At 36.4% G+C, this 26,019-nt stretch overlaps 2 protein-coding genes across 2 annotated transcripts; both read left to right on the plus strand.

The window, feature by feature from the left end:
* Nucleotides 1–64: 64 nt before the first annotated feature.
* cts12 (cathepsin 12) lies at nt 65–6,596 on the plus strand. Its single transcript, XM_016542642.1, has 8 exons — nt 65–188; nt 1,917–2,059; nt 3,253–3,392; nt 3,767–3,889; nt 4,764–4,928; nt 5,053–5,274; nt 5,367–5,535; nt 6,589–6,596. Exons 2-8 carry the CDS (start codon nt 2,053–2,055, stop codon nt 6,594–6,596), a joined length of 834 nt encoding a protein of 277 aa, XP_016398128.1. The 5' UTR covers nt 65–188; nt 1,917–2,052.
* A 462-nt stretch (nt 6,597–7,058) lies between these two features.
* On the plus strand, nt 7,059–25,218 carry lama3 (laminin, alpha 3). Its single transcript, XM_016542658.1, has 38 exons — nt 7,059–7,356; nt 8,412–8,525; nt 10,034–10,152; nt 10,371–10,451; nt 10,563–10,660; nt 12,248–12,289; nt 12,481–12,632; nt 12,735–12,845; nt 12,963–13,074; nt 13,178–13,339; nt 14,098–14,294; nt 14,434–14,550; nt 14,621–14,775; nt 14,850–14,991; nt 15,213–15,312; nt 15,669–15,785; nt 15,875–16,045; nt 16,213–16,364; nt 16,447–16,638; nt 16,728–16,876; nt 16,967–17,129; nt 17,285–17,412; nt 17,520–17,658; nt 17,795–17,899; nt 17,995–18,143; nt 18,269–18,383; nt 18,469–18,612; nt 18,826–18,956; nt 19,036–19,179; nt 19,260–19,407; nt 21,625–21,734; nt 21,805–21,982; nt 22,061–22,210; nt 22,299–22,461; nt 22,543–22,673; nt 24,511–24,601; nt 24,685–24,801; nt 24,887–25,218. The coding sequence occupies exons 1-38, from the start codon at nt 7,153–7,155 to the stop codon at nt 25,027–25,029; spliced, it is 5,136 nt and encodes a 1,711-aa protein (XP_016398144.1). The 5' UTR covers nt 7,059–7,152; the 3' UTR covers nt 25,030–25,218.
* The last annotated feature ends 801 nt before the right edge of the window (nt 25,219–26,019 follow it).

Raw genomic sequence — 26,019 nt, forward strand, 5'->3', positions numbered from 1 at the left:
TATCTCTCTCTCTCTCTCTCTCTCTCTCTCTCTCACACACACACACACAAACACAGAGGTGTTTGATTCGTCAATGAATCGTTCTTATGAGTCGAATCTTTCCTATGAATCAGTTCAACCAGTTCACAAAACCGATCTGAATGATTAGTTAACTAATCGAGTATAATTATAATTGAACGGGTAGTAAGGTAAGTTAGTCAAGTGTTTTATTTTGATTGTTTTTGATTCAAAGTAATTTATTTTGCATGTTTATGACTAAATTAATAATGTTTTTTATCAATTCACAAACCCACTGCAGTTCTTTGGGAAACCCTGGCCTGGAGTAATGTAATGTTTAATGTACTTCATGAAGTTGATAACAAATAATGGAATACATTTTCTTTCTCTTAGCTTTTTTAAATATCAATATGGTAGCTACATTTAATGGTAAGTTTAAAATAAGTTAGGTAAAAATGTAATCTAGGTAAAAAAAAAGTAACTACAATTTTTATCATGTAATCTGTAATCAGTAATAGAATACAATTTGCAATTAAACTACCCAACATACATTATATATATATATATATATGTGTGTGTGTGTGTGTGTGTGTGTGTTATTTTACTATACAAAAAGGCCACAACATTTATTTATTTTACTTAAAGTGTTCTATTATATATTTGGATAATTCTTACAAAAGGCTTTGACTGTTTACCAAACAAAGTGTTGTTGATCATATTGAAACATAACTAAATATTGTTACATTTTCTGTGGGGTCTGTATCACTTTTGATATAATATGTAGACTGTGTATATTTAATACAATGATGCATAATTTTCAGATTTTAAAGTTAATTTTGTAAGGAAAATTGTAAGGCTATTCAGTATAGTATAAAAATATAGTCTTTTTTATCTTTATTTAATACGACAAAATAATTTGGTAAGGAAAATAGTGAGGCTATTTATAATATATAATATAATATAATATAATAATAGCTTACAGTGTAAAAATCTTAAACATATAGGTTATAGTAAATTATATTAAAAATTTCATATTACAAAATAGAAGTATACTAAAGTATATTAAAGTATAAAGTATATTAATACCCTTAAGTATATTAAATAAATGTTTTGGCCTTTTTGTATAGTAAAATAATTCATAACATCTTTAATATAGTAAATTATATTAATAAATATTTATATTTATTATTTATATTTCATACAGCTAAGTGAAAATCGAAAGGCTATTCACTATAGTTTACAAATATAGGCTATAGTCTATAGTATAAACATACAATAAAATATATACATACAATAAACATATATTATGGGCTATAGTGTAAAAAATAATATAAATGCATAATATAAAAACAGTCTATATATAAATAAAGGCTATAGCACAAAAAAAATAACTAACCTTTTTGTTTAATAAGCCAAAGTAATTTTTATAAGGCAAATTGCAAGGCTATTGACTTGTTCCAGACTGTGCATAATGAAAAGCCCCAAAATATGAGCTGCAGAGGCAATCATGGGATGAAGTGTAATAACGGGGGTAAATTATGACAGCATTATGACAGCACTGAAGAACACACGGCTAAGTGAGATGAAGAAAGACAGATGACTCAGCAGTCACCCCCGTAATAAAGGCCTTGCTCTGGTTGGACTATACTTTGTGGATATAATGTCTGTAGTAGTACGTTCATTATATTCCAAACAAGAATCAAGTCAGACAAAACACGTCAGGCATCCAAACACTGCTGACTCAGTCCTCATTTAAATATTCAATAACGAACGAAAAGATGTCACATGAAGCATCACATTCGATTTCTTAGGACGACGTTTCGGAAAGCTTGATGTGCTGCAGTGTCGGTGATTTCGGTGAAGTTGTTGGTTAGGGTTATGTGTTTTAAGTCTTGTTAATTAGTGGCTTCCTCTTGCAGGATGACATAGTACGTATAGCCAGTTCTAACAGTATGGACACACCTTCAGCCTGACGGTATATAACGCAGAAGACATGCTTCAGTTTCATCCACACGGCACTCCAAACACTCAGACACACACTTCCTGCAGAGCAACATGTTCGGTAAGTCTGGAAGGAAACACACATTTGTTTTGGACCTCGTGTTAACATTAGAAACAAGTTCAGTGGTTTGAATATTTATGTGAAATATTTAGTTATTTAAATTCAATTGCTGGACCAAAAATAAAACCTAATATTTTTGACAAAAAAAAAAACTATATTAATATTATAAATATAATAGCATATATAAACATTTATTTTAAATTGAATTGCTGAATCAAAAATCTTTCCTATATTGGGCTCTATTTATTTATTTTGAAAAACTGAATTAGTCTAAAAATAAGAACTTAAAAAAAAACACAAACTTTCAGGTTAAACAAAGTAATAAAGTGCTCATTCTAGACCCGGTGTAAATATTATAAACAACCTCAGTTGTTTAAATATTTATGTTAAGTATTTAATTGAATTGCTGAAACAAAAATGTAATCTACATTGGGCTTTTTTTTTATTTTTTATAATTATTTTCCAATTTTATTTTAATTATTTATTTTGTAAAAGAATCAGTCTAAAAGTGAATCATTCTAAGAATAAGAACTTTACACACACACCAAACGTTAAAGTTATTTAAAGTGATAAAGACAACATTTTTAAATATTATAAACAAGTTTAGTTGTTTAAATATTTATTTAAATTGAATTGCTGAAACAAAAATGTAACCTAAATTGGGCTAATGTTTAAAATTAATTTAATTTTATTTATCAAAGTTTTGTTTTTCTTTTCAACCCTTTCCAACTATGTCTTTCTAAATTTTGCTTTATTTATTTATTTATTTAGTGCTCACTATTTTTATTTATATATTTGTTCACTTATTTATTTTTGTAAAAGTGAATCAGTCTCAGAATAAGAACTAAAATAAATAAATTAATTAATTAAAACTCTACTTTCAGGTTATCCAAAGTGATATAGCAAATAATCATATGTTTGTTTTAGACCTGTGTAAATATTATAACAGGATTCAGAAAAATAAAGATTTAGTTATTAAAAATGACTACATTTTTAGTTATTTATGTTAATTTAGTTATTTATTTACGCGAAATATTTAGTTTTAAACAAATTTTTTAAAAATTGAAAAGGAACCTTAATTGTGCTCCCTATTCTTGTTTGTTTGTTTGTCAACCAACCACAAAAAAAAGCTTTTAGGTCATCCAAAGTGATAAAGCTAATGTTTGTTTAAATGTAATGTATGTTTTGTATAGATGCGTATCAAGCACACTGGGTGGCGCTGTTTGCTCTCCTGATGTGGGCACCTCTGCAGGTGGCAGCAGATTCAGAAGAGGAAGCCCCCTCAGACTGGGCATTGTGGAAAAGGCTTCATCAAATATCCTACGATGAGGAGGTCGGTTAGAATCATTTGGGTGTCTTAAAGGGACAGTTCACCCAAAAATAAAAATGTATTTGTCATTTTTTTTACTCATATTCCTGCTAAGTGAAACATAACAGGGAACATTTCGAAGACACACAAAAAAAAACCTTTTAAAATTAAAAGTTTTACTTGCCACTTACCACTTTTTATAGTGCAAAAAAAGAGAGTAAAACAGTAATTTTGGGGTCAGTTGTTCCTTTAAAAATAAAAAGGTTTGAAACACTGGTGAGACATTTAATCCTGTATAAACATGTAGTTTAAGTCAGTTTGTGGTTGTGGATTATATGTTATATGTATGTTATGCACTGCGTTTGACTTTATATTAAAGTTTGACTTTATGACTGTAGAGTGACGACATTCAGAGACAAATCATCTGGGAGACCAATCTGCGAATGATTGAGAAAAACAACGATGAGTTCCGCTTCGGATTATCGACGTTTAACATGGCAATGAACAAATACGGTGACCTCGTAAGTAAAACGATTGAAAATTTCTGAAACTGCTGTATTATCTTTGTTAAAGGGTTAGTTCACCCAAAAATGAAAATTCTGTCATTAATTACTCCCTCTCGTGTCGTTTCAAACCCGTAAGACCTTTGTTCATCTTCAGAACACAAATTAAGATATTTTTGATGAAATCTGAGAGCTCTCTGAACCTCCGTAGACAGCGACGCAACTGAAATGTTCCCAGACCCAGAAATGTAGCAAGGACATCGATAAAAGAATACTACGAGAATACTTTCTGTGCGCAAAAAGAACAAAAAGAACATAATTTATTCAACTATTCTTCTCCCAGAGTTCTTATATAAGTCTACTTATATAAGTAGAATACGCTTTCTCCTGAACGTAAACAATGCTGATTACGTTGATTACATTCTGGGGAAAGCGTGTGCATGCATTGGGTTACTCTCCAAATTGGTGGAAGACGGTAACTCGGGGAGAAGAACAGTTAAATAAATTATGTTCTTTTTGTTCTTTTTGTACACAAAAAGTATTCTCGTAGCTTCGCAAAATTGAAGTTGAACCACTGATGTCACATGGACTGTTCTACTAATGTCCTTACGACATTTCTGGGTCTGGGAACATTTCAGTTGTGTTGCTATCTATGGGAGGTTCAGAGAGCTCTCAGATTTCATCAAAAATATCTTAATTTGTGTTCTGAAGATGAACGAAGGTCTTACGGGTTTGGAATGACATGAGTGTGAGTAATTAATGACAGAATTTTCATTTTTGGGCAGACTAACCCTTTAAAGTGGTGTGGATGTAACATCCTGCAAAAACATTATTTTCTGGTCGATTTTGTGTTGTCTAAGATTATGTTTTATCTCATTTTTCTCATCTTCAGACCAAGATGGAGTACAAACTTTTGCTGGGCGCCACAATTAATGGACCGATAAACAGGAGAGGAAAGGTTGCATCCGCTCAGACGCTCCGTGTCAATGCTAACAGACTGGGATTGACCAATGTGGATTATCGAGCACAAGGATATGTGACTGAAGTCAAAGATCAGGTGGATTTCTCTTTTAATTGATCCTTGATATGCGTATTTTTATTCACACATGTAGGCCTTCTGTTGAAAATGATTATACAGTATGTTAGATGCTAAAATAATTGATTTGTCGTGTTTTTGTCAGGGATACTGTGGGTCTTGCTGGGCCTTTAGCACTACAGGTGCCATTGAAGGGCAGATGTTCAAGAGGACGGGGCGGTTGGTGTCCCTCAGCGAGCAGCAGCTGGTGGACTGTTCCAGGTCGTATGGCACATATGGCTGCAGTGGAGCCTGGATGGCGAACGCCTATGATTACGTGATCCATAAAGGGCTGGAGAGCTCTGACACTTACCCCTATACTTCAGCGGTGAGTGCTCTTGGTCATTTGAGTTAGTTTTGAGATGTTTTCGTGTGATTCGGCCAATCTGAATGTGTGTTTTTCGGATCTGGTTTCATCAGGATACTCAGCCCTGTTTCTACGACAGAAGTTCAGTTGTCACCAGGATCAGTGATTACAGATTCATCCCGGCCGGAGATGAACAGGCACTGGCTGACGCCGTGGCAACCATCGGTCCAATCACTGTCGCCATAGATGCCGATCATCCAAGCTTCCTCTTCTACAGCTCAGGTAAGATTTTCACTTCCTTAGATTCAATTTCCAACCTGAAAAGAAAAAAGAAAGAAAAAAGATATGTAATTGATATACATAGTAAGTCTATTTTGTAAAAAATTTTACACAAGTCAGTGATTTTATAAGTTATTAATATATTGTTAAAATAATAATTTAATAGTAATTTATATTAACTACTAATTTTAATATACTATTATTTTTATATTCACTTTTAACTTTATTTATTAACAATTTTATTTTTTTCTATTATATTAGTATGACTTTTTTATTTGTATATATAATATAAATATATGCACACATGTATGTATTTATATAAGTATATACAGGTGCATCTCAATAAATTAGAATGTCGTGGAAAAGTTCATTTATTTCAGTAATTCAACTCAAATTGTGAAACTCGTGTATTAAATAAATTCAGTGCACACAGACTGAAGAAGTTTAAGTCTTTGGTTCTTTTAATTGTGATGATTTTGGCTCACATTTAACAAAAACCCACCAATTCACTATCTCAACAAATTAGAATACTTCATAAGACCAGACTGCCAAAAGCACCAAAAGCTGGTTCAATAACAATGGTGTTGGTGTGCTTGACTGGCCTGCAAACTCGCCTGACCTGAACCCCATAGAGAATCTATGGGGTATTGTCAAGAGGAAGATGAGAGACACCAGACCCAACAATGCAGATGACCTGAAGGCCACTATCAAAGCAACCTGGGCTTCCATACCACCTCAGCAGTGCCACAAACTGATTGTCTCCATGCCACGCCGCACTGATGCAGTAATTAATGCAAAAGGAGGCCCAACCAAGTATTGAGTACATCTACAGTAAATAAACATACTTTACAGAAGGCCAACAATTCACTAAAAATGTTTTTTTTACAAATTTTATATACACAATCTATAATATATTGTATAAGTAGAACATTTTATGTATATTGTACTTCACTGTCTAACTCTATAAAATGTTAAGATGTTAAATGTTAATATTAGTTTGACTTTTTTATTTATTTTTATTTGTTTGAGACTACAAGACTTTTGTTCTCACAATAGGCTACTAATGGAGACAAGGTCATGTGCTTAAATGTTGTGTCTAGATAACTGTGTTGCTGCAACGACGGGTTCGGTGCTATTGTTGTGCAGTGTTGCGGAAACATTAATCAGTGCATTTCATGTATCAACGGTGCACATAAAAGGTAAAAAAATGTGAGGATGTTTTATACACATACACACACACACACAGATATATATATATATATACACACACACACACACACACATATATATATATGTGTGTGTGTGTGTGTATACAAATATAAATAAATAAAACTAAAAACAAATATAAATAACTAAATGCACATAATAAATTTGACATTGTTAGAGCTGAGACATTAAAAGTTAATTATTTATGAAGTTCCTATTGGTGGTGCCAGCATGTGTGTAAAAATGACTGCCCTACCTCTCCTCTGTACACACTGCTATCACACACCTGGAGAGAGAAACAGGAAGGAAAGGGATTTTTGAACTTTGTCAGGGGTGAAGATCAGATCACACGTAGGTTGTTGTTGTAGGAGCATGGAGTTGCAGTAAATGCATATATGGCATGTACATTTATAAATGGCTAGGTTCTTATTCCTGGGAGTCCAAATGATGTGGACTGGAGTACTGCTGCTGTTCTGTCTGGATCTATGGGTATCTGCAGATGAGTTGGGACGTCCAACGACTTTCTGGTGGGACAATGATATTCAAGTCAAAAAACACAGCGATCAACAGTCATGGGGGCATATTTTCAGAAAGTATTGTGATTCAGCACACATTAAGGTAAGATTGTTGTTGTAAAAATGCCCTTCTGCAAAGAAATAAAGAAAAAAGTCTTAAACCAGCCTGTTTCATTTTTGTTAAAGCAGCTAAATCCACCTTAAATCAGCTAAGATCAGTAAAATAATGTTTGTTTCAGCGGTGATGTTTTGTTCATTTCTTATTTTTTTTAATTAAAAGTACAACTGAACTAGATTACTCGGGGCTGATGCATCAACTACTACTATTCTATTTAAATTGTTCAAGTTAGAGCTTTCCAGTGAATCCTGAGCCAGTTCACAAAAACGATTCGTTTGAATCAATCCGAACAGTGACACAAATTCACTGATTCACCGAAATGACAGTCTCCTTCAAACGTAATAGACCTAATTAACAACTCGCCTACTTATCGTCTCTTTTGAATATCTAAAAAAAACAAAAAAACATTTTCGACAGAATTTTTCAATAAAACTATTAGCAGAAATATATGTCACGCAATGACGTAAGAGAACCACTGAATCATTTTTGAACAGAAAAGACTCGGATTGCGAATCTTAGATCAACTCGCTGACGGAACGTTCCAAAGTAAACCATTCGTGTATGCAATTTTAGGACCCCCAGGCCAAACAAGTTCAAACATGTTTTTCTTAAGGTATGTCAGATAAAAGATTTAGCTTGAACGCACTGGCACGCTGCCAGCATAAACCGCAGAAAGTGAAGAAACTAACCCCCATTTTCTGTTGGAATATGCAGAGCATTCAAGTTGTTGCAGTGGTCTGTCTTTTTATGTCAATTTTGTGAAGTAATATTGTACCTTCAGGGTTAAAGTCCAGGTTCCCAGCTTGTAGGTGTTTTCAATGAGCTGTACAAACCATAGCCCCTATGCAGAAACTATGAAACAACTCCATAATGATTCTTTAAAAATTTCCTCTTTTTGTCATTTGGAATGTGTAAATGGTCATTAACTGTGGCAAAAACATTGTGTTTTAGCCAAAAGTATACCATTGTAAGGTTTTCCAATATATCTGCACATGTTTGTATCTCATATGATGATTTTGTCTGCATTTGCACCATTTCAGGACTGTGATCGTGGTTATTACAGTGAGCGAAGTGGACCACATAAGGGACGGTGTGTGCCGTGCAACTGCAATGGCCTGTCCAATGACTGTGACCCACATACTGGAAAATGTTTGGTACATTTTTTTTTTTATTTAATCTTAAATAACTTTCTTTTGAGAAAGTTCACTGTAAAAAAAAAAAAAAAAAAATCCGAAAAATGAAAAAACTCCTTTCAACAAAAAACATCAAATGTGAAATGTAACGCGGGGAATTCTGGGAATGTCAATTTACGGTTATTCACTGTAAATTATACGTTCTTTTTCACTTCCAAAAATGGTATAATACCGTAAAATTACATGTAATGTCCAATACAGTTTTTCATCGTATATAGTAGGGGAAATTACAGTTAAAGGGTTAGTTCACCCAAAAATGTCATTTCAAACCCGTAAGACCTTCGTTCATCTTCAGAACACAAATTAAGATATTTTTGATGGAATCAGAGCTGTCTGACCCTGCATAGACAGCAACGCAACTGAAATGTTCCCAAGTCCATAAACGTAGCAAGGAGATCGGTAAAATAATCCATGTGACATCAGTGGTTCAACTGCAATTATACGAAGCTACGAGAATACTTTTTGTGCGCAAAAGAAAAAAAAAATTTACATTTAAATGCCATAATTTTATTATCTGATATTATGTTAATATACCAACCTATGGAAGCACTGAAATCTGTTTTGTACCTTTGTAATACACTGATAACCACCAAATGCAGGTGGTGATGAGAAAGTCACACAAAGACGAATTGTTGAATAAAGTCGTTTTTTTCTTTTTCTTTTGCGCACAAAAAGTATTCTCGTAGCTTCGTATAATTGCAGATGAACCACTGATGTCACATGGATTATTTTACAGATCTCCTTGCTACGTTTATGAACTTGGGAACATTTCAGTTGTGTTGCTGTCTATGCAGATTCAGAGAGCTCTCAGATTCCATCAAAAATATCTTAATTTGTGTTCCGAAGATGAACGAAGGTCTTACGGGTTTGAAACGACATGAGGGTGAGTAATTAATGACAGAATTTTCATTTTTGGGTGAACTAACCCTTTAACCAATTAATAGGTTTTTACTGTAGCATTTTTACAGACTTTTACCATTAAAATCACAGTCATTTTAATCTTTGTTATTATATGCCCTTCATTTTTTGTTACTATATGTGCCTTGTACGTGAAAAGATGTTTCACAGATTATGGATGTGAATGTCAGATAAAAGGAATTTCGTCCAGGCTTGTAGTGCAATTTTCATCCAGCCACATATTATGAAATATACAAATCAATAATAAAAACAATAAATAAATATATTATACAACATTTTATTGTATATTTATTTATTTTTATATTATATATTTTATTTTCGATATTATTATATATTTTATATATTATTTGTAGGTTGTTAATCTGTTGTGATAACAGTGATATTTTACATCCATTTACAATAACATGTCATTAAGACCATATTTGTGATCATATGAATTTAATCATAACATCAGTAATGTCAACTTTTATGAGTAATGCATCTCCACTTTTATTGTTTTGTGTTCAGTTCATTTTTTGTGTTGTCACACTGAAATGATGTTGTATTTGCAGAACTGCCATTTTAATACAGCCGGCGACCACTGTGAGCGTTGTATGGAGGGTTATTACGGCAGTGCTGTTATGAGAACCTGTTGTATGTGTCCATGTCCCTTAGCAGACCCATCCAACAGGTACGACATCATCTAATCATTAAAAAAATACATACATGACAGATTCGCTTTTGTTAAAGCAGAAAAACATAACTTAATTCACCTACTTATTTTATTAATTAATTTCATTTTTATTGTTTAAATATTTTATTGAGTATTGTTTTTATTGTTTAATTATTTTATTGCTTATTTAATTTTTTTAAATTAATTAAAATATTGTTTATTAATATTTTGTGCAGTTTTGCAGTGGGATGTCTCAGGGTTGGAGATGAGTTTGAGTGTTTGTGCAAACCTGGTTACGCTGGAGTTCGATGTGAAAGGTGTCTTTAAAAAAATATAAATATATACACACATTTATATGTGACTGAAATAATTTAATTAAAACACATGAAAGTTTGCATGAATGTTTTTAAGAAATTCACTCATTTTAGGTGTGCGCTTGGATACTATGGCAATCCTTTAGTGAAAAGAGGAAGTTGTCAGCCGTGTGACTGTGACCACGGTTATGTATGTGACCCGCTAACAGGTGGTAAGTGTCACAGACGTAGTGCAGAGATCTCAGAGATCACTCAGTGAAGAAGATGCAAAAATCCAAGGACCTTTATTTAAATTCACCAACATAAACGCAGTAGATCACAGGAGAAATACTTCTACACTACTATTAGACAATGACCTTCAATACCAGACCCCGACTAACGAGAAACTGAAGACATAGAGCAACCAAACAAGAACTAAACAAGCAGCACATTAACAGAGTACTCAATCAATTAGTAGCTATAGAAACTAAACAGGCAATGAACAAATGGGAGCATGAACTAATTACCGACTCTGGTCAGGGGCTGGAGCCAATGTGTGAGTGGCCCAGACACACACAAATGCTAGTGCTATTATGGACAGTCCAATGCTCTCCTGGCTGAGTTCTGGGGCTGGAGCGGACTCTGGAGTACTTTCTGGAGCGGACTCAGGGGCTGGAGCCAACACTGGAGCGGACTCAGGGGCTGGAGTCATGGAGGACCGTCTCCTTTTCCTCCTTCTCCTCTTTCGGGCTGAGGTTTTAACAGTCTCAGGACTGGGCTGACACTCTGGAGTAAATTTGTGGGCTGGAGTGGACTCTGGAGTGGACTCAGGCCTTGGGATGTTTGCTGATCGTGCTGACATCAGCAGTGGATCTGCCACACTGGATGCTAGTCCCTTCCACCCCAAGATGGATCTGGTGGCAGGCATGATGGCTGAAGTCTCTAGTTTGTAGGCCATGATGTGACAAGGCATGATGGACACTGTGGAATTTCAGGGTTCCTTGTCAGCAATTCCCACTGTAAATGGGGAGCCACTCAACAATAGGGCATATTCCAAGTATTGAGCTAGGGTCCAGGTTGAGTCACCCCCTGGCATCAGCCAGCTAAAATTAAGAGTCCAGGACACTCCAAAAACAAACCATAAGTTGAACGTCATCCCACGTAGACATATGGAGTCTACATAAGACTCCACTGGACATCCATCTTGATAAATGGAGCATAGTTTCTCCTCTGCACTGCTCACTTCTATTAGGTAATCCATACCTTACAATTCCTTGATGGTCTGGTATTCTGTCACAGATGTAGTGCAGAGATAAGCACTCAATGAAGAAGATGCAAAAATCCAAGGTCCTTTATTTAAATTCACCAACATAAACACAGTAGATTACAGGAGAAATACTTCTACAATACTATTAGACAATGACCTTCAATACCAGACCCCGACTAAGGAGAAACTGAAGACATAAATAGAGCAACCAAACAAGAACTAAACAAGCAGCACCTTAACAGAGTACTCAATCAATTAGTAGCTATAGAAACTAAACAGGCAATGAACAAGTGGGAGCATGAACTAATTACCAAACTAGAAAACTGCTCACAGTACTAAAATAAACAAGACAAGACAAGACAAGAAAACAGATAAAAAACAGAGCCAAACAAGCACACACAAACTCAGAATGTGACAGTAAGCAAGCGCTCCTGATTTACATAATAATAATAATAATATAAAATTTAGACTGGTTAAAAAATAAATAAAATAATACAAATATTTTAATTAATGTTTTGAAGACGTTGAAATTCACATTTCTTTGTTCTCATAGATTGTTTTGAGGCCGATGACCCGGACACTGGCAACTGCCTCGGTTTGTTCCTCAAAAAATTCTTAAAAATTGTGTGAAAAATATTTCATAATATTGTGGGCCTATATATTCCTGCATGGGGCCTCAGGGCTGTTTGTATATTTCAGTAATCATGTTATATTTATTCATAGGCAATGTGACAATGAATGACAGGGTTGATTAGGTTTGACTTACTCCGGTCTTTTTCCTGTTAGAGTGCGATACCTGCGTCATTAAGTTAATGGATGATCTTGATGCGATGGATGATGAGTTCTCCAAACTGAAGACTCAACTCGAGTTTTATAGTCGAAATGCTACTTCACACACAGGACTGGAAAAACTTGAAGATGCAATTGCTGGTACAAAGGTCTCTACAAGAATCTTCCACACCAACACTTTGGAATGACATTGAAACACCAAGTATTTCAACACATCGGGGTTTTTTTGACAATCATTTTCGCTTCTTTAGGTTTTGGTCCATAAGTACTCCGAATCTGTCTTTGCATTGAAACCAAAGGTTTTGGAGCTTGAATCTGATCTTGAAAGTATCATAGATGACCTCACTGTTCTCAATGACAAGGTACCGTTACTGTTTATGGTGGTTTATATTCATGTAGTACATAAAATGGAGCATGAAATCCATTGTCGTCATTACCTGACCTAGAATTACAAGAACAACTTTTGTTTGTTTCAACAGGCAATTGAGATGTTCTGTACTGCAGGTCAGTTGTTAAAGACTCTGGACCAAACCTATCAAAGAGGGGACAACCTACGATCTGAGAGTGTGAAACTCTTACGAAAGATACAAGGTGAACCCACTAGATCTGACTGAGATTTTAAAGCCAATTTCTTCTTGAAATGTCTTTCTCCATCTTGCTCACCAGTTGCACTTTTCCATCTTGACCCACATAGAGTTCTTGGAAGAGTTGAAGCGATCCAACCACACTGGTGGGAACACAGAGGAGGCCACCAGGATGATAAAAGAAGCCCGATGGATGCTGGTGAAGATGCGAAGACAAAGCTGTAGGGTTCAGAGAGAACTGGCTAACGAGGAGCTCAGAAAAGCACGAACACGTGGGTCAATTGCTTCTGAATCAGATCAATTAAAACATGGGTGCATAATCTTGGAGGGCCAACGTCCTGCAGAGTTTATCTCTAACGTGTCCCAACACAGCTGCATGAAGTTTCCAGTAGAAGACCTTGAGTAGCTGAGTAGCTTGCACCAGTGCAAACCCTCATTTGGCGTTAAAAAAACCAGTGTCAGGATTTACTAAAGACACGCAGTGGGAAATTAGCGATGAAAAGGCGTGGACACATTTATTTTTGCGACTCACCTTATTGAATATGCGTTTGTAGAAGTTTCCCTTTCGATCTGTAAATTTATGGGAGGAGAGTTTTAAAAGAAATCACACAATGCAATTTACTAAGATTTGCACTCGTCAATTCACTGATATTTGTGGCATTATTTAAAGCCCCCCAAAAAAAGCATGTCTGTAAGCAGGCGGTAATTTGTGCTGCTCTTAGTAGATTGTGCTGGTCATTATGGAAATGAGATGTTACATCTGTGTTCTTTTATGTGCACCTTGTCAGTAAATCACCCGCAGAATTTTCCACTCCCATTGGCGCTTTAATGGAATTGCGCTCTAACGCTAATTTGCCCTGTTTAGTGAATCTGGCCCTTAGATGGGTTTTATTTGGGCTGGAGCTAAACTCTGCTGGACATTCGTCCTCTAGGAGCCAGAATGGACAACCCTAAATTAGGACTTTGTTTTAGGATCCTTAGTAGTAACCAAGCTCCTTCATGGTTTCAAGCGTGCTTGTTTCTCTTACAGTACTTAACCTCATCTTGAATGACCTGATGGTTCCTCTGAATGGCTCCTTGGTAGTGACTGATCGTATTAGACAAAAACTCATGGATCAGGCAGAAGATCTTAAAGATATACAAGAGGCGCTTATAGATGCACAGCTTGATGTGATCAAGGCCAATGCTGTGAATAAACTCAACGAGGAACAGCTGAGAAATATTTTGGTAATCAAATAATAATACTTGGCGACTGTCCTCAGTGCTGTAAAACAGTGGTTTTCAAACTTTTTTGACCAACTTTGAGAACCACTGCAGTATAAGATTCTTTATTTGTTCACACCTTCATTGATTGTTTGTTCAACAGAAACAGTTAAAGGTATTGAGGAAAAATCAAAGAAATATCATGGCCAATGTGAACATGACCAGAGAGACACTAAAAGAGACTTCGGAGTTCCAGAAAATGATGGCTGACCTAACAAAGGTGACAAATAATGATATTCTTTTGTAAAACGTTCACCAGTTTGGATACTTAACTTTTTGTTCTCTGCCAGGAAATGACTCATCTAGCAGCTTTGATTGACGGAGCAAAAAACGAACTAGAAGCAAAACTTGAGCTGCTCGCCAATGCAACCGCTAAGGCGGGAATTGTGAGACAGGCTGAGGAGCATGCGCAGGAACTTATGAAGCTGGCTATGGACTTTCAAATGTAAGTCCTCTAAAGATCCTGAAACTATATTTTTTGTTTTTCATGACATTTTAATGACTGAATGTGTCTTGTAGGTTCATATGGAGCATCACCAATTCAACCGCTGTTCAGAAAGCAATCGAAGCCATCAAAGCATTTACAGACGTCATTGATGCCATAAAGGAGGCGGAAGCTGCGGCCAAACACGCTAAAGAAGTGGCAGACCAGGCTTTTGAGGTATAAGTGATGATAAATGGTCGATATTAAAATATTAAACTCAAAATCAATTGTTTTAAATGCTACAATTGAATTTAGTCATCATGACATTATAATGTACAGTATGAAAAAAGTATATAGATTTTTTTTTTATTACATTTTAAAGTTTTAATAAATTATTAAAAATCTAGTTTTTCTTCCTAAATCCAACTTACTCTGTTTCTTTGAATTTCATGTCCCAGGATGTGCAAGGACAAGATCTACAAAATAAAGCCAATGATTTGAAAAACTTTGCAAATACTCTGCTGGTGAAGGCCAAGGAAGTGGAGATACAGCTAGAAGGTTGCCATTGTCACATTTAATGCAACTGCAGCAAACCATAAAATAGCATCCAGAGCAATAGAGCACAGTCGCAGGACTTCAACGTCACCGCCATTTATCTTTTGACAACTCTTTCAGTGTTTATTTAAAAAAAGGTTAGAATAGTTTGGAAGAGCGCAATCACAATGAGGCTGTAAAAGCAGACTAGTGAGTAGATGAGCTTACTGACTTCAGGACAATGGAACCTGAAGTGCTAAAATGCTAACTCGTTTCCAGGTTTTAGCCTGGAACCAAACAAAATCAACTAGAAATCATATGAATTCATGGGTTTTTCACAGGCATGTTGTGCTGTTTAGTAACAAAACTCTCATCTACAGATGTCACGCAAAAATGTGAAGCTTACAAGAACTGGATCCAGCAGGCCAAAGACAAACAGAACACCCTGAAGCAAGTCTTGCAAGATGTGTTGGAGAGGATGAACAACATCAAAAGGGGTGAGAAGCTCATTTCGCTCAAACATTTTTCCACAATAAATATCATCATGGTCTTGTCAGATGAACACTTGGGTGGTTTGATTTTTTAGATGATATTCGTGTCCTCATCAACCAAGCCAAGGAAGGTGCTGCAGATGTGAACGCCACAGCAGGCGATGCAATAACCAGAATGCAAAACATCAGTGAAGAACTTGCCAAAATCAAGATTTCCTCTCAAGATTCAAACCTGAACAACTTACTTGATGGTGTCAACAAAACATGTCAGTCTCCTCAATTCTACTTTCCAGAGACCTTGAGTTGATATAATGCACATTATTCAGAGTTCAAAGATATCTGTCAAACAAAGTATGAGCATATAAGTCTCTATCCTGGCTTCTTTAATTCGGGGGAACATCACTGAACGCTAAATCCTCATAATCTTTTACAGTGACAGAACTGGATCAGTCTTTCCCTTCACTGATTGACAAACTAAACGAAGTGGAGAACCAAAGCGAGCACATGCCTAGTTCAGCCAACATCTCCAACAGCATCCAGAAAATCAAAGACTTGATCGAACAGACCAGAGACGCGGCCAACAGGGTGAGTTCTCATGCAAGCAGAGGAGATGTTTCTCCAGCCGCCTCCAGATGTTTATCTCCTTGCTTCTCTCTTACGTTTCTAGATCAGGGGGCCGATCTTGTTTTCTAGTGATGCTCACATTGAACTTCGACCTCCTAAAGACCTAGAAGACTTCCGAACCTTTACTGCTCTCAATCTTACTCTGCACCAACCAAAAGCTCGAGGCGATGGAAGACGTAGACGCCAACTGGGTGTTGAAGACAACCAGTTTGTTTTTTATCTTGGAAATAAGCATGTGAGGAGGACTTTGATTACTTCGTTTATTAGGGATGCATCAGTGTATATGTAGTGCATTGTTTTACTTGTAGTTCTCATAATCAACAGACAGTCAGGGATTTCATTGGCCTGGTTGTGAAGAATGGTGTCCTGTTTTGTGTCTACAAAGTGGGTGGCCGTTTTTATGAGATAAAGACCAGCGAAATCACCAAGTCCAACAATGACAAAGCTTTTATGGATAGGGTGGATTTCCGCAGGTAAACTCCATTTGTCATTGTAGATCTCCACAGATTACATACACTTGCATTTCTGAAAACCATTTGTGCCTTTTTTAATTCCCAAATCAGAGTTTATCAAGATGCGCAGGTCATATACACAGAGACTTTCACTTCAACTGAACCCAAAGTGCTGCCGCCCATGATTAATAAGCCTAGCGACATGAACGGATTGCTTGATCTGGATCCCAATGAGGTTGTCTTATATGTAGGTGGATACCCAGAAGATTTTGAGGTAAATAAGTCAACAAAAGAGTTGAAAAATAACTATTTCGACTATACTTTCTTCTCAGTTCTCAGGCTTTTTTCCTGTTTTTTTTTCAAACTATGCATTTACGATTTTAAAAAATTGTTTTCCCCTCTCTATATATTCTGAATTTGGCCTTCTAGCCACCTGAAGAGCTTCGGTACCCAGGATACAAGGGTTGTATTGAGTTTTCTACGTTAAATGATCGTATCCTTGGCTTGTACAACTTTAAGCGTGCCATCAACATCACAAAAACTGACACGTGTCAAAGGTACTTGATAATGTTATCGTAAGCCATCAGACATTGGTTTTCTTACAGATGAGGTCTTGATCTCTACTTCAAAGTTTAGAGTCATTGTTTCTATATTCCATCCCTAGGGGAAAAGTCCACATGTTGGGGGATTATTTCGATGGCACAGGTTACGGAAAGGTTGCTGTATCACGTGGGAACTCTCTTATTAAGTTCTTTGTTAGGAGTCATCAAATGGATGCAGTGCTTTTTTATGTGGGAAGCGAGGTAAAGACTTACGAAAGATTTGATTCACATTACCAAGTTTAACACATCATACACCAAAATCTAGCATTTCAATCCAGCTATTAAAAAATGACACAATAGTTTCTTGATGCTTCATGTCAGAAGTGTTTTTTTACAGACCTTGCACTTCTTAGTTACATTTGAAGGAGGCTATATTGTTTTGAAAGGAAAAAACAATTACACAAAAATTTTTGAAAAGTCACAATTAAAAGTATTTCCCCTAGTAAGTAACTATTTCCTTAATTTTTTAATATTAATATATTATTATTGCTTATTATATTCCTATGTCAATACATTATATCCCATTTCTTCCTATAGACAAACTTCATCCATATCAAAATGATTCTGAATGAAGATAGACCAGCATCAATAACCGTCACAGACAACATCAACATTTTTTTTGGAAACGTCAAAGGGTTTTTTGAGGAGGCCTACATCGGGGGTGTTCCAGCTGCAGTCCGGGAAAAGTACTTTTATTCTCTTTTATGTTTGTTTATTGGTGCACTTCTTCGGCTTTGCATGATTATGGTTAAGGACAGAGGAAAAAGTGACCCAGACATGTTTTCATAATATTATATTTTTCTGCCTCCAGATATAATATTGTTCTTCCGCCACTTAGAGGATGTGTCAATAACGTCCATGTAGATGTCACTGCTTCTTTTACAGAGGAAGTTGGAATCGTCCGAGGTTGTCCAAATCCTTTACTGGTAAGACAGTTTTGGTGGATTACTTGGCGATGTTTGTGTATCAGGAGAAAATTCATCTGAACTGTTTCTGGTTGCTTGTTTTCAGGGTTCCCGAGAGGCTACTTTTAAATTTGGGAGTTCTCTCTCTCTGTCACCTCCTGTTAAGGATACAGACTCAGGGACAATGGTTTCACTTGGATTTAAGATATCCCAGGAGAATGTTTCACCCTTAATACTGACTGGTGGAATGGTTAGTTGATCAAGAACAATTTTTTCCATATAAAGGGTTCTGAGTTGGCTATATTATTTTTGATGCTTCTAATTTGAACCTCTGTTATAATAGTTATATATTTATTTAATAATTATATAGGCCCTATTAATATATTTTTATATTTAGATATTTAATTTCAAGAAAATAGAGAAAAAATTAAGAGATTTTTTGATGTTTTCCTTTGGTTTTCAGAATAATGAGTTTTTGCTGTCTTTGAATGACGGCTATGTTGAAATGAGTGTCAATAAGAAAAAATTAACATCCACAAACAAATGCGAAACTGGAAAATGGCATTACATAACAGCCTACAGAAGTGGAGCGGGGTAAGATGAACATTTTATATGAAAATAACTTGCGTGCAAAGATGCTTTTCAACACTTCATGCTGAACTTTTCCCATCAGGATGCGGCTAAACGTTGACAACACAGATATTGGAAATCCACCACCACCACCATCACCATCATCCACATTCACTGAACTTGGGGAAAATGTGATTTTAGGGGATGGTTTATTTGAAGGCTGTTTGAGGAACCTGTATATACGGAGGTTTGATGTTATAATTTGCTTTATTGTGTTATCATAACTTATAACAGGAATAAGCCACTCATAATAGCCTTATGGTTCAGTCTACAGACCGAATACATTCCGGCCGATTTGAGCAGATTCAATCAGACTGGAAATGTATCTCTGGGATTTTGTAAAGCAGAGCGCCCCCCTCTGGACTCTACTAAGAAGCGTGCCAGACATGCTGGAATTACACTCAACAGCAATTCGGTATTTCACATTATCAAACTCCGTATTAAAGGTGCAGTTTGGACGCACTAAACAAATGATTAGTGACATCAGGAAAGGAGATGATGAGAAAAGCACTCAAAATGGAAGATGTGAGGCAAATGTACATTTTTATGGAGGTTTCACTAGTGCATTTACTGTAAATCGGCTTTTATTGCTACACTAATGTTGTTTTTTTCTACATAAAGCAGGGCCATCTTATGGTGGCCGCCATGTTGTGATCACATGACTAGCAGAACTATACTAATTTTACTGTAGCACCCCCTATTATTTCAGTTGCAAAATAAGTTATGGTAGACTTGCCTATGAATAGAGTATTTTTTACAATGCCAACTGAAAAGTTTTGTTCTTGCATAAAACGGCCTCCACACCACTAGATGTCAGTATTGAGTACAAGACTGTGTCAGTGAAACGTTAAGAGAAAAATATAGTGCACCTTTAAACATTGTGCAACAAATACATATTTTAAGTGTATTTATTGTGTACATACATGTTTTTACATTGTACTTCTATTTAAAAAATACCTGCATGTAATTACATCTGTAATTAATTTCTGTACCAACACCGTTGAGCCATCCCTTACAACTTAACCCACCCTTAAACCTACCCATACCACCAAACCTGTCCCTAACCTTACCCATATCCCACCTCAATAGCAGCAAAAGTGTTTTGCAATACAATATGAACACAATAAGTACATTGTACTTATTTTTTGATGTAAGTACATAGTAGTTAAGGCCACTTAATATAAAGTGGGACCAATTAAGATATTTTTGATGAAATCCGAGAACTTTCTGACCCTGCATAGACAGCAATGCAACTGACACGTTCAAGGCCCAGAAAGTTAGTTAGGACATCGTTAAAATAGTCCATGTGACATCAATGGTTCAACCGTAATTTTATGCAGCTACGAGAATACTTTTTTGTGCACAGAGAAAACAAAAATAATGACTTTTCAAAAATTCTCTTTTGTGTCACGCTGTACATAAAACAGTCTTCGTAAACATGTCTAAGAATTTTTTGCCCAGCCTTACTTACTCGAACCAAAATATATAGACCAGGGGTGGCAAACCTGGCTCCTGGAGAGCCGCAGCCCTGCAGAGTTCAGCTCCAACCCTAATTAAAACTCACCTGCCTGTAGCTGTCAGACTCTGTTCCATGTGTTGTGTGTGTCCTGCTCCCCATGTGCCTTCCCATGCCCTTATTTGATTAGTTTCCTGTTCCTCCCCTGATTAGTTTAGTTCATTTGTCCCAGGTGTTCCCCATGATGTGTCATTGCTCCCAGGTGTGTCTCGTGATCCCCTCCTCCTGTGTGTATTTAAAGTGTTCCCAGTCCCTACTTCTCGGTCCGCTGTTGTACGTCTTCCGGTGAAGGTCTTCCTGTGTTCGTCTCCCTTGGTTCCAATAAAGTCCTGTTAAAAGCATTCTCCAGCGTCTCCTCGTCCCTCGTGTGTGTGACATCGTGACAGTAGCTTCCTAGTAACTGTTCAGACCTTGATTAGATCGTTCAGGTGTGTTTGATTAGGGTTGAAGCAAAACTCTGCAGGGCTGCGGCTCTCCAGCACCGACGTTTGCCACCCCTGATATAGACCATGAACTAAGAGAGATGTACCTTCCCTTCTATGCCAGCTCCGGCATTAGCAGCACCACACAGATGTGTCGTGGTACTCTCGTGAACGTGCGTCGTAGACTGACACAGAAGAGAAGATACTATTGAATAAAGTCTTTTATTTTTCTTTGAGCACAAAAAGTATTCTCATAGCTTTAACATTAAGGTTGAACCACTGATGTTGCATGGACTATTTTATTTTACATGGGCCTAGAATGTGGTAGTTGCGTTGCTGTTTATGCAGGGTCAGAAAGCTCTCGGATTTCATCAAAAATATCTTAATTTGTGTTCTGAAGACGAATGAAGGTTTTACATGTTTGGAATGACATGAGAGTGAATAATTAATGACAGAATTTTCATCTTTAGGTGAACTAACCCTTTAACATGTTGACATTTCTTGCTAACAATCACTAAGATTCTTTTCTAAATGTTGCCATAGAAGAAGACAGTGGGTCTCATTCACTAAGCTTATTTGAAATCTGCATACAAACATATTTTCAAACAAATCATGATTCATTGGTAATTTTGTACTAAAATTAAAAATGTAATATGTCATTTGTTATACTCTTACGTTTTGCTGTTTTTAAAAGGGAAGATCTAAACAAGGCTGTAGAAACCCAAAGTCCATCAAAAACACCTACCACCTTGGTTCCAACAGCCAAATGCAGTTTAAAATAGATCCAGAGAAGCTCAATAACAGGTAAATGGTGTCAATTACATATTAATACTTCATTTTGTAGCACATTTACGGGATCTTCCTTTTCCTACAGGCTGCATTTCTCCCTAGATGTCCGTACCAAATCATCTGAAGGACTTTTACTCCATGTCTCAGGGAAATATGGCGTTCCTCTTGTGATCTTGTATTTCGATAAAGGAAAAGTCAAACTCTCTGTTGGGGCAGATGAATTAATCTCCTCTCAGAAGATAAATGATGGTGACTGGCACAATGTATGTAGCAAAAGTCAAATGTTGTGTTTCCGTAACTGTTTCCAAAATCCCAAGTTTTAATTTATGTTGTGCGTACAGATCAAGTCCAGCATGAAGCAACACAACTTTCATCTAGTGGTGGATGGCGTTCAAACACCCGATGGACATTCGTTGAAAGGATTCACACATGATCTGCAATCTCCTGTCTATGTGGGACACGGAAAATTTCAGATGCTTCACAAAACACAAGTATGAACGTGTAACTTCCCTATTTCAGCATGTTGCTTAACCACAAGTCTTCTGTTCTGTTAAAGTTGCATAACACTTTTTTTCTCAGGAAAAAGTGCCTCAGAAGAGTATAATCGGATGCATTCAAGACATAAAGGTTTCTAAGGTTCTCCTTGTGGATCCAGCTGTCAGTCGTGGGGTTACACCCTGCTTCAAAGGCGTGACAGAGAAGGGAGCCTATTTTGCTGGAAATGGCGCACATTTGGTCTTAGGTTTGGTCCTTTATGTTTTTACATGTGTTTAGTGACAGAAAAAGACATTCAGAAAATTAATTAAATGTTTTTGTTTGGCAGAAAAGCACCTTATCTTTGGTTCTACATACAACCTGGATTTTGAATTTCGGCCCAAGAACCTCACCGGCCTAGTCTTCCACAAAATCGATAACCGTGGACGGACACTCACTCTGTTTCTCAAGAAAGGAAAGGTGAATGAAAATATGGTTTAAGAATATTTTTATTTTTCGAGAGTACCACGACACATGCATGTGGTGCTGCTGACACAGGAGCCGGCCTTCTGACGTAGGACCCGGATGCGCTGCGCCTTGTTTTTAATCAGAGGAATGCACACGCATAAAATTATAGTTGAACCACTGATGTCACATGGACTGTTTTAACGATGTCCTTACTGCCTTTCTGGGCTTTGAACATATCAGTTGCGTTGCTATCTATGGAGGGTCAGAAAGCTCTCGGATTTCATACAAATATCTTAATTTGTGTTCCGAAGATGAACAAAGGTCTTACGGGTTTGGAACGACATGAGGCTGAATAATTAATGACAGAATTTTCATTTTTGGGTGAACTGTCCCTTTAACGCTTTGACATTTCTTGCTAACAATCACTAAGATTCTTTTCTAAATGTTGCCATAGAAGAAGACAGTGGGTCTCATTCACTAAGCGTACGTGAATTTTAGTACGAAATTACCAATGAATCATGATTTGTTCGTAAATATGTTTGCATGCAGATTTAAATTTATTGTAACTTATTGTAACAAAAAATATAGGAACTAGGGTTGGGCCGATAGACAATGCCATCATCCATCGCCGATGGCTGACAGACATCAGGATGTTGATCCGGCATCGTGATTCCTTCCCCCCACCCCCTCTCCCACAATCCGCCGCATCCCAATACCGTGTTCGGAAAGGAAATGACGTGTACTACGGAACCACTAAAGGGAATAAATACGAGATGGGAGGGAAAAAATATATTTCAATGCTTTCTCTCACAATTATATCGTTGGGTAATTATACTGTATATAAATTGCAGGCATCAGGGAGCCGTTATTAATATGCAGGGCACTGAAACCACTTTTGAATGGGCGCTCTCTTTTTACTTTCACTTTCGAGATTCGTGATCACACGTACTATATACTACGGAGCGGCAGTATTTACCACACATTGTACAAGATTAGTTTGTCAGTGGTGCTCAGGATCTGCAAATCATTTGCCATCATCCTTTCATTCACGCTTCGGGCAAAAAGTTCTCTTGTGTGTATAAATATAATTATTCACAATATTATTAGTGAACAAGACCTAGGCTGTGTCCGAAATCGCCCCCTATACCCTCATTCACTATTCCCTACATTAGGTCACTAATTCAGTTCACTAGAAGGAGTGAATGAAAACGAGTAGTGAATTCGGATACTGAGTGCACCGGAAGGAATGCCGCTTTTGCATAGTTTGTGCTTGCTGTTTATTAATCATTTGAAACTAGCAGCTCCAGTAAGATTAAAGGATTTATCTTGAACTCTGTCACGGAAATTATGTATAAACCCTAATCAAACAATTTAATAATCAATTTACAATGAATTTATACCCGTGTTGTACATTATGCTGTACGCCATGGATGAGCGCTTTGTAAAAATGAACGGATTGATTATTCAGCTGCGGGCGCCATCTTCTGGCGAGATGCGGGAATTCATTCGGCGCGTGACTCTCACGGTGCATTATGGGCATTCTCTAGCCGTTGAGCGTGCACCAGTTGTACACTCGTTTTTGCAGTGCATTGTGGGATTGAATGAGTGCACTCGAGAACGTCCACTATGGTTTCGGACACCACTAAAAATGGCTGTTCCCTCAAATAGTGCCCTAGTCTTTGCTAATGCATGCTAGCGCCCCTTGTGGCAACACTGAGATTGCACACACTTCGTGTTTGCATTAATATACTTGCATTAAGTACATTTCAGTCCTGTTACTGGACGTTAATTTTATAATTATGTTCAGTATCACATACAGTATGCAATATGTGTGGATTATGCTTATTAGGTGGTGTTAACAGCGTACAATGGACAGCGCCGCTATGGCACCGCATTGACCCCAACAAGACCCCTCTGTGATGCATTTCACTATGTGACAGGTACTATTTTACTGCTTTTTTCTAATTAAAGTAGATTATAAATGATAATTGTTACAACAAATGTGAGGTTTCATTCATTTCAGTGTCCATGCGGAGGAAAACTATCGAGCTAAGAGTGGACGAAGTGTCCTCACGGGTGAGACAAAAGTCTGTATACCTTCCTCCATCGCATGAAACGATCTACATCGGTGGCATTTCAGGTAAAGCCAGCTTTGATGTAACAAAAATGCCTCTTTTCTTTCAAGAAAGGCATAATAATTTAAATTTCTGTCTCTGTTAATGCAGAGAATCAAAGCGAAGAAGTGGAAATGCGGGCATCTTATGTGGGGTGTTTGAGAAACGTGCGGCTTAATCAAAATCCTATCACATTTGATGACATAACAAGCATATTCGGCCCCATAAACACCAACGAGTGCCCAGCGGAATAATGGAAACAGAAATCAAGCACAGCTCAGCAGACTAATTTTGGAGTTAAACAGTTTGCAAAATACAAATTATGATTGCTTTGGGTAATTGTATTGGAAAGTGACATTAAAAATAGACTTGCACAAATATACATAATGAAAGCACATTTCCTCAATAGTTAGAATTAATGTTAATGAAGCCTCAAATGTAAAAATGCGTATGGAAATAAAAATATATTTTAAATTATTTCATTGTCTGTGCTTCTCCTTGTGGCTCATAGATGTATTTACACAGCTGGTACGTCTGTGCTGTTTGATAAAGACTGAGACGTCTGCCTGCACTTTCATTATTTATTCATAACATGTGCATTAATGTGTGAATAACATGTACTTCCTTGTTCAGGCCATGCAGAAAGCTTTCTTCCTCATTTCTTTCTGTCTCTTTTGCTTTCTGCCTTGTGTTATACACATGAATGCAGTGAAAATGAAACTATTGTACTTATTGGAAACCTCATGACCATCATTCTGATTAATAGAATTGGGTTGAATTTAGGAAAAAGGTTAAATAAATGAAAAAATAAATAATGTAAAAACAATCATCAAAAGAAAAATATAAATGTTTTTATAGTTCCACACAGTGGAAAATCACTAAGAATTACTAAAAATTGCTCTCGATAAAGTGCTTTAAGTTTTTAAAATTTCTTTAAATATTCATGTAAAAGTAACATGGTATCCTAATTTTTGCAAGCAAATCTATTTTTTGAATGAATCATTTGTTTTCTTTCATACACTTACTAACATAATATTTTAACAATTTATGCTATAAAATTCAGTTCAGAAATAGCAGTTTTTAACAAGACTTTTAATAAGAAATAAGACTTAATATTAAGATTTTTTGACTATGAAAGCCTGTTTCCGCTACAGAATATAAAAAATAGAAAAGGTAACTATGACTTTTTATCTCGTAATTCTGTCTCACAATTCAGACTTTATATATATATATATATATATATA

Source organism: Sinocyclocheilus rhinocerous, unplaced genomic scaffold (genome assembly GCF_001515625.1).
Source record: "Sinocyclocheilus rhinocerous isolate Xijiao unplaced genomic scaffold, SAMN03320098_v1.1 scaffold4355, whole genome shotgun sequence".
Taxonomy (NCBI): domain Eukaryota; kingdom Metazoa; phylum Chordata; class Actinopteri; order Cypriniformes; family Cyprinidae; genus Sinocyclocheilus; species Sinocyclocheilus rhinocerous.

Bases quoted from the DNA above. Each gene is read 5' to 3' on its own strand.
- cts12 (XM_016542642.1), top strand. The intron at 4,929-5,052 runs GTGGATTTCTCT...TGTTTTTGTCAG, and splicing joins TGACTGAAGTCAAAGATCAG to GGATACTGTGGGTCTTGCTG. The intron at 5,275-5,366 runs GTGAGTGCTCTT...TGGTTTCATCAG, and splicing joins CTTACCCCTATACTTCAGCG to GATACTCAGCCCTGTTTCTA.
- lama3 (XM_016542658.1), top strand. From the start codon at position 7,153: ATGGCTAGGTTCTTATTCCTGGGAGTCCAAATGATGTGGACTGGAGTA. The intron at 13,340-14,097 runs GTGGGTCAATTG...TTTCTCTTACAG, and splicing joins GCTCAGAAAAGCACGAACAC to TACTTAACCTCATCTTGAAT. The intron at 21,735-21,804 runs GTAAATGGTGTC...CTTTTCCTACAG, and splicing joins CCAGAGAAGCTCAATAACAG to GCTGCATTTCTCCCTAGATG.